Below are 8,420 nucleotides of genomic sequence, written 5' to 3'. Positions count from 1 at the left end.
TGAAGATGTATGGAGGTGCGCACACTACACCAACTTAATCGCTCAGACCAATTAGTTGTGGTGCAATGGAAAGACTAGCAAGCCCAACTAAAGTCCGTGGTGTGCGATGGATCTAAAACATTTCAAACAAGAAATGTTTAGACGCGACTGCTAACACCAGGCGCCTAAATGCATGCTATGTACTGCTGCATGTGCAACAATTTCCTTCATTAAATTAATGTAATTTATGTACATGCACTTCTCAACTGCCATGTAATAAAACTTTCTTAAGTTATAATTTGATGGCAGTTCAAAGTATGCTCTGCCTAGTCGGATGCATCCTCCGGACACTGCTTCCGGAGCATTCTGCGGACTCTGCATGGCTTACAACCATACGGAGGTGGTAATAGTTGATTACCATTGGCCACAGTGCCTACCCACTACTTTTTGGTCCAATAAATATTTTTTTATATACATACATGCAAACATACTGATCTCCCCTCTCACTGAGTTATTCAAGAAATATTGCAGTCACATTTTCGTTTTTAGAATTTTTATTCATGTGATTAGCAGTGGCAAGAATGTATGTATTAAATACGTATATCTATATATATAAAAATGGTGTGAAAAATGTATAGTGATTCATCAATTGAGGACGGTTGGACCGATTTGGCTTACATTTTTTTTTAGTTGTTCGTAATTGCCAGAAGAAGGTTTTTACGAAAGAAAATTGTGGGAAACCCCTCCGGGAAAGTCGCAAAATTGGAAAAATCGAAAATTGATTTTTTTGTATGGAATTTTGTGTGACATTCCTTCGGAATGGCATTCGAATGGAAAAATAGAAAATTCTAACGGCCATATTATTGACACTCCGAATTTGCCGGAATAAGAATATTTACGGAATAGAGGAGAATTAGTTGGAATAAGTGTATTATTGACGCATAGAATAAAACGGAATAAGGTGTAATAAGAAAGTCAGAATTGTTATTCCGGGGAATAACTAAGCGGGCAGAATCGAGCGAATAAGGCAGTTATTCCATGTTATTCGTTCAAAATTCATTATTGACTTACATCTGCTTTAGAAATACATACAGGTAAGAAATGTAAACTGTTTTTAGTTTGTAATTATCCTTTTTTTTATCCATTTTAGGTGATATAATGGCGCGCCCATCTCGAACCAATGTGCTGATCGGAATTGACCGTGCTCAACGCATTTACGACGAAGACCATAACAATAGACGACCATACATAATGCTAGAACGAAGAAAAATGCACTCGTGGGACGATTTTGACTTTTTTTCTCGATTCCGTATGACAAAGGCAAGATTTGTACACGTGCTACACTTGATTGTGCCTTACATGCCAGAGGTACATCAAAGGTATCAAAAGCTGTATTGAGTTCATATGTATACTGATTTAATATTTTTTATTTGTCCTTTACAGACAACGCTATATCTCACACGAAGTGCAGCTACTATGCACATTGCGTTTCTTGGCTGCTGGTAGCATGCAGTCTATCGTTGGTGATATTATAGGAGTTTCCCAACCTACGATTAGCAACTTGTTGCCAAAAGTGTGCTAAGCAGTTCTCGGACTACTGCCTGACATAGTTAGAATGCCGCGGACACAGGAGGAACTAAAAACGGCGGCTGCCCTTTTCTACATGTTTGGAAATTTGCCAAGAGTCATTGGAGCCATTGACTGTACACACATAAAAATTCAGTCACCGGGAGGCCCAAACGCGGAAATATTCCGAAACAGGAAGGGATATTTTTCTTTGAATGTACAAACCGTTGCAGCAGCTAATCTCAAAATCATGAACATTGTTACACGATGGCAGGGTTCGGCACACGACTCGACTATATTTCGGTCGAGTGCACTATGGCAGCAATTCGAAGCGGGCGAATTTCGCCACTACATTTTAGTCGGTGATCCCGGCTATGCCAATTCTCCCTTCCTGGCAACGCCATTCGCAGAAAATAGTTCTGAGCTTCGCGCTGGATTACAACACGTACAGGAATATCAGCGGGCAATTATCGCCACCAGGAATTGCGTGGAACGCTCATATGGAGTGCTGAAGCGACGCTTTCCAGCATTGGCCTATGGTTTGCGTGTCAAAACATCGACTGCACAAATGCTTGTTGCGACCGCTGCAGTACTCCACAACATCTGTTTTGATGAGAATGAGCAATTACCCAACACACCACCTGGCTTCACGAGCAACGAAATAGAGATCAACAGTGGTGCGACAGAAGATACTCCAAATAGTAACTATGGCAGGAATGTACGCAACGAACTCCTCGATATGTTTCGTCGCCAAGTGAACACACACACCAATCACTTGCCTTGATTAGAAAAGGGAGGATAATTTCATTTAATTCATTTATTTTTTGCAATGAATAACATATTTTTGTTTTAAAAACATTAAACAAGAAAAACTAGTTAAATAAAACCTGTACTTATAAAAAAAAAAAATAAATAACACCCTGTTGCGCGAAACTATACTGAATGTTTTATGTCGTCATAAAAGCTCGAAACTTCAAGCTCCTCCTGGACGATTTTTTCAGATTCTTGTGCATTCATCGGTTTGTGCGTCTTTAAGTATAGGTTGTGACGCTCCTGCGCTTCTTGTTCCCGCTTAGCGAAGTATTGCATTACTTGCTTCTGAGCAGTTTTTTGTAGCATAACCGCTTCCATATTAGCAGTATGTAACTCGATGGCATGGCGCATGTTTGTTGCGTGGAGTTCGCGTGACTGCGTTAATTCAAGATTTATAAGCTGCTGGCGCATTTCATTTTCGGCATTATTTGGGTCACGGAATCTGCGTTTCCGTGCTTGCCGCTGTTGTGCAACTGTTGCAAAATATTGTCGCGGTTCTACTGCCGATGCTTCCTTGGGCAACGGCGAGCTGGTGGAGACGATTAAAGGACTGGAGAAGTTACAGCTGGGAGTCAATATGGTCGATGACGGCTTCGCTGTAGAAGAAACGAATTACTGAAATTACTCGATCCAATTAATATAATATGTACATGTACGTATGTATGCTCCTACAAACATATGTATATTTGTACCTGTGATATTCACAATTTGGACCTCCTCTAACGTCGTGTTTTGAACACCCAATACATCTTTGTTTTGAACATACAATGGGGTATGTGTATCATCCGGCATTTGTGTTTCGGGCAATGCTTCCGTGATATTCACAATTTGGACCTCCTCTAACGTCGTGTTTTGAACACCCAATACATCTTTGTTTTGAACATACAATGGGGTATGTGTATCATCCGGCATTTGTGTTTCGGGCAATGCTTCCGTATTCAGCAGTGAGTGCTCTTTGCTGTTTGCCGAACTTCCATAAATTACCATATCGCTGTCAAATTCGGAATGGAGGCCACAGAAGCGATCACGCAGAATCGCAAGCAATTCTAGCATGGCTCCAGTGAGAGGAACGGTTAAAGACACTGGCATGGGTTTCGCAAGTCCGCCACCAGTTCCCATTGAAACTTGCCGCTGCCATGTCGAATATGTCTGCAAATACTGCTTTATTTGCTTGAACCGATTCTGCAGATGTAGTGGTTCGCGAACAATTCCCTGAAAGAAAAAATATTTAACGCCATTTAAAATAAATTTTAAATAATGAAAAAATAAAAACCGTAGAAGCGCGCTCGGCGTTCAATATATTCGCGATTTTCCGATACTCCTGGGCCCGTTGCTCTGGCGTGCAACCGTTTGTCGCCTGATTTAAAATGCCATCGCGACCGACATCAACAAGTGCGCGCACAAAGCGCAACGTCTCCTCCGCCGACCAATTCGCAGATCTCCGTGCTCGAGGAACTCGCGACTTTTTCTTTATTTTCGTTCATAGCACACAAAATCGCAAATTAAAATTGTTAACAAAACCACAACACAAAAATAATTAAGCAATTTATTCAAAAATTTTATAATATTTTGACACTCCGAATGTCAATTCCTCTCTTCGGAAAATCTATTGGAATAAATATTTATTCCTCTGCCGGAAAGTTATTCGCCGCTATTCCATAGTGAATAATTGACAAAAAAGTTATTCCGCCGTCGCTCAGAATTGCCCAGAATAACTAAACCGTTGAGTACGATGGAATAACGACAAGTCAATAATATGGCCGTAAGTGGAAAACACGGAAAAATCCGGAAGAACGCAAAAATTTGTTTCGACGAAAGCTTGGAAAATTTAGGATAATTGTGAAATTCATTGGGAGCTTGAATCAATTGGGAACAATTTTCTCCTATGTTTCATAACTGATTCGAATGGGTACTGCTTTTTTGTAAATGTGTTTAGAAGAAGGAGTGCACAAAGTTTTAATTTTTCCGATAGTTGGCGAAGGGGTCGAGCTATGCTTAAAAAATGCAGTTGGTAGCATTTTGCCTAGATTAGCATATAGGATTCATTTTTTCCGTTAAGTGTGTCAGAGACCGAACTATTCGAAACAGTCTTATTAATGGTTCGATTTGCTTGCAATTTAGCACGTAGGTAGCTTATTGGCTGGGTTAACATATATGATATTTTTTCTGATAGGTGGACCAGAACCGATCAATTCCAAAAAATCTTCAATCGAATCGATTCATTGTTTTACAGTTCGAAAGGTGTTTGGTTGAAGGCGCCGCAAACATGCGGGTATTGGCTATTTAACAATACTTATTACACAGGCCAACAAAAATGGAAAAATATTTGATGCAGCAAATGTGAACGCTATTTTTGACAGATTTTTTTGTGTTGATTGCGAATCCGTAAGCAAAAAGTTACCATCAGCTCCAGATTTTTAGAAAAAAATCAAGTTTTTTGCAAATTTGAGAAGCTCTAGCAAAGAAACAAAGGGTCGTAGAACCTTCCACTTAGGCTTTGATTAAAGCAAGTTTCCGCACCTTTGCTTGATGGTCACTTAGGGCTGGTTTCTCCAACTCAACCTAACTTAGTTTAGCCACTTTTGGACTTTAGTCAAAAGTTAGCCTACGTTTTACACAGCTTACTTCTTGACTGGGTCGAAAAAATTGGCTTAATTAAGTTGAGTTGGAGAAACCAGCCCTTATAGTCATTTGTTGAACAGGAATAACTGATTTCGGGGAGTTTGAGTTCCTACCGCAATCAAGCAAAAGGTGATAGAACCTTTCACGTAGGCTTAAATTAAAGCTAGAACTACAGACTACCATCCCTGAAAGTACTATTCCTGCGCCTTGCCCTAATGGTCACCTATACTCATTTACTTTTTATCTTCAAAAATGGTGTAAAAATCAGTGTTAGCTGTTAAATAAATGACTATAGGTAACCTCAGGGTCAAGGTGCAGGAATGGTATTTTTAGGGATTGAAGTCAGAAGTCAAAGCCTTAATTTAAGCCTGAAAGGAAGGTTCTATCACCTTTTGTTTCATTGCTAGACCTTCTCAAATATTGCAAAAAACGCGATTTTTTTACACTTTCACCACATTTTTCTCAAAATCTGGAACTGATGAAAACATTATACTTACGTATTCTTAATCAGCAAAAAAAAGCCTATTAAAACCAGCTTCAACATTTGCCGCATCAAAATCGGTGTTGCCCTGTGTTACTTACACTAATTATATAAAGAGGTGATCTCGCGAACGGCTGTACCGATTTTTTTAAATTTTGGACACCTACTGCAGACTTTGGATATATTAAGGGAGCGTGGCATCACCCATGCATATCGAATTTTTCATACCGTATATCTCTGAAAGTATTTGTGGTAATGTCCTGGAAATTGGTATAGAGATTTTGGGGCTACTGGAAAAGGGAAGTGGTGCTTTCCAAACATATTGAAACTTTTACCTATCAGTAAATATATACACCCAGAATACAGTGTTTTTTTTTTCTTTTTCGTAATAATTTTTTTTGTACCAAATGTTGAGTATGCAGTTTTGTAGTTCACTCAATTTCAGTATCATAAGTGCAAGTTTTTAATGGCTATAAGATACCGTTGATTTTTGAGAATTTTTTTCGCTGATAATGTTGCGCATTTTCTCCGTATAACGAATGCGTGAGAGTTTTTTTGTATGGGAAAAAATGCCGAAGAGTGTCAGTAAGTAAAAGACTTATTCTGGTAGCTTAACTCCTTCTAAATGACCGAAACGATTTTAATGATAATTTTTAGTGGCGCTGGAAACGAGTTATTGCTAAAAATTGTCGATTCGGAGGCACAGGGATCAAAGTTAAATTACTCCCGTTAAATCAACCATCAGAACCATTGCGGTCCTTGCTTTACGGTGACTAAACAGAATGTGGACCAATGATACTCACCAGTTTGTAAATTGCCACCAACTATACTATACAGATTCAAGGACGATTCACTATCGAGCCGCAAGGATTTCTTCCCGGTATAACGCCTTCGTCAGGTTATTTAAGACGGCAATGGGGATGTGCCTTCTGTCGACCACAAAACCAAACAAACTTGAGTGGCTGGCGAAAACGTTGGACCAAATATTTCAATAAAAAAATTAATTTTGGGCGGGACGAAGTTCGCCGGGTCTGCTAGTTGTTTATAAATAGTATCGAACGAATCTAGAATAGGAGCCATAGAATCGATTCGCTCAATAAAATTTATCAGTGAGTTTCCATCGCCATCAAAGGTTGATATGCTACTTAAGGTAGAAGAAATAATTTTAAATCTGGAATTAGCCTCAAGGTCTTCCATTGTACTCGTTCCTTTCAATTCGTCGTGATTCTCCCAGTATTTTTCTGCTATTTCTTGTTCTATTGTTTCTTGTTGGTGAAGCTGCTTTTCGTCTACTCGACTGCCTTCGCGTGTTTTTTTGTTGTGTTTTTGTAACTGCTACGCTATACTACGTAACAGGCTAACCTAATATTCGCGGCTTGCGTTTTGGTACGCATGCGGTCGAATTTGTTTTTTTGCGTCACCCGAAATTGACTTGCAAGCGTTTGCATTTGATTTCATTGAGCGAAACGTCAAATCAAAATGTCACGCAGAACAAAAATTGGAAATTGAGTTAGCTTCATACGCACGCCGTTCAATTTCGGTTGATCTCATACAAGTTGCATGTGCATGAGAAATTTTTGACAATAAATTGGCGGCGTGCGTGAATATTAGGTTAGCCTGTAACAATGCACGTGGTTCTGCTCTTGCTAATTTATTTCATTGATTTTAATTTTAGTTTTTGTGCAAGTATAACTGTTCTATTTGTCTTTGTAGTATTTTTGTTGCGGTTCTGGTTGTAAAGTTATAACTAGTTAATGCGTAATATATTATAGAACACTGCATCTGTTTTTACACTGAGAAGACAGCTTCAATTGTTATTTGATTATTATTATTATTTTTTTTTTTAATTAGTATTACACCAATGAAATTTGTGTTTTGTTCATGTTAAAGTTTAAATGTGACAAGTTTTGTACACGATTGTTGTACCTTAATCACTCGCTAATTTAGATAATAATTTTTTCCCTTTTTTCACAATGAAAAGAAAACGTTCAACGTTCAATACCGGGTGGGTTTTATTTAGATAGTAATTAATTTTAACAAACTAATTATGGTATTAAGCACGTGGTATGAGCTTTTTCTTCTCGTGTTAGTTCGCGTCGACTGCGCCAATTAAGAAGTAAAAAGAGTAAGTCGTTTCGGTAACAAGTACTTCATTTATTGACCTTACAAACGATACTGCTTAGAACTATTCAATGACAATTGGAGTATATCTACTAAAGTGTGGGAAGTATGTGTGATAAACATAGAAGCATAAACGGATACGCGATGTTAATACGCGTAGGAATGATAGTAAGTGGTTAAGGTGACCAGACATAACTATATATATAACTGAATAGGTAAGGAAAAATTTCTGCAGAAAAAACGGAAATCTGAATTTTTGCTCATTTTTAATGGATAACTAAGCCCAACAAAAATTGAAACAAATTTTGGTATGGCAAATGTTAAAGCTGTTTTTGATAGACTTTTTTATGCTGATTATGAATCCGTAAGCATAAAGTTTCCATCAGATCCAATTTTTGAAAAAAAGAGGTCACATTGTCAAAATACCATTTTTTTGCAATATTTTAGAAGCTCTAGCAAAAAAACAAAAAGTGACAGAACTTTCCTGGCTTAAATTAAAGCTAGAACTCTCGACTACTATCTCCAAAAATACCATTCCTGCACCTTGACTTGATGGTCACTGTTAAGGCCTCCGTCTAAATAGAACATCCCTAATGTTTAACATTGCGTTAACATCACGGCTGTTAACTTTCCCCTATCTTTCTAATTGATTCCGTTATTGGAATATTGCTTTTCTAAAGCAATTTAATAGGCTACCGCAATAAACCAAAAAGATAGTTGAACTTACTTCTTTTGCGAGCATCCAGACAAGAGGACGTGATCCAGTCATTAGCCCACAGCATAATCAACAAGAGCAATTTGTACATATCAATAGCTCATTTATATGAATAAATCCACA

The 8,420-nt window shown here is 38.2% G+C and overlaps 2 protein-coding genes across 7 annotated transcripts; one reads left to right on the top strand and one right to left on the bottom strand.

The window, feature by feature from the left end:
• Positions 1-836: 836 nt before the first annotated feature.
• LOC118734146 (putative nuclease HARBI1) lies at positions 837-2,420 on the top strand. Of its 5 annotated transcripts, none has more exons than XM_036463858.1 (3): positions 837-1,073; positions 1,130-1,347; positions 1,423-2,420. In XM_036463858.1, exon 3 carries the CDS (start codon positions 1,595-1,597, stop codon positions 2,327-2,329), a length of 735 nt encoding a protein of 244 aa, XP_036319751.1. In that variant the 5' UTR covers positions 837-1,073; positions 1,130-1,347; positions 1,423-1,594; the 3' UTR covers positions 2,330-2,420. The 5 variants fall into 5 exon arrangements, with proteins under 5 accessions (XP_036319751.1, XP_036319749.1, XP_036319752.1 ...); XM_036463856.1 differs by having other exon boundaries at positions 1,130-1,358; XM_036463859.1 differs by having other exon boundaries at positions 1,130-1,358; positions 1,423-2,385.
• Positions 2,421-2,440: 20 nt separating this feature from the next.
• Positions 2,441-4,098, bottom strand: LOC118734145. Of its 2 annotated transcripts, XM_036463854.1 has the most exons (3): positions 3,632-4,098; positions 3,051-3,570; positions 2,441-2,954 (listed from the first exon to the last, which is right to left on the bottom strand). In XM_036463854.1, exons 2-3 carry the CDS (start codon positions 3,475-3,477, stop codon positions 2,479-2,481), a joined length of 903 nt encoding a protein of 300 aa, XP_036319747.1. In that variant the 5' UTR covers positions 3,478-3,570; positions 3,632-4,098; the 3' UTR covers positions 2,441-2,478. The 2 variants fall into 2 exon arrangements, with proteins under 2 accessions (XP_036319747.1, XP_036319748.1); XM_036463855.1 differs by lacking the exon at positions 3,632-4,098 and having other exon boundaries at positions 3,051-3,615.
• Between the last annotated feature and the right edge of the window lie 4,322 nt (positions 4,099-8,420).

This window comes from Rhagoletis pomonella, unplaced genomic scaffold (genome assembly GCF_013731165.1).
Source record: "Rhagoletis pomonella isolate Grant_MI unplaced genomic scaffold, Rhpom_1.0 Rhpom_scaffold_00002, whole genome shotgun sequence".
NCBI lineage: Eukaryota > Metazoa > Arthropoda > Insecta > Diptera > Tephritidae > Rhagoletis > Rhagoletis pomonella.
This window is presented reverse-complemented; position numbering and strand designations above follow the sequence as displayed.

What these genes read in the sequence shown, in the direction of transcription:
- LOC118734146 (XM_036463858.1), top strand. Translation starts at nt 1,595, where the DNA reads ATGCCGCGGACACAGGAGGAACTAAAAACGGCGGCTGCCCTTTTCTAC.
- LOC118734145 (XM_036463854.1), bottom strand. Translation starts at nt 3,477, where the DNA reads ATGGGAACTGGTGGCGGACTTGCGAAACCCATGCCAGTGTCTTTAACC. An exon ending in CCAAATTGTGAATATCACAG is followed by an intron (nt 2,955 to 3,050) that starts GTACAAATATAC and finishes TTTCTTCTACAG; the next exon opens with CGAAGCCGTCATCGACCATA.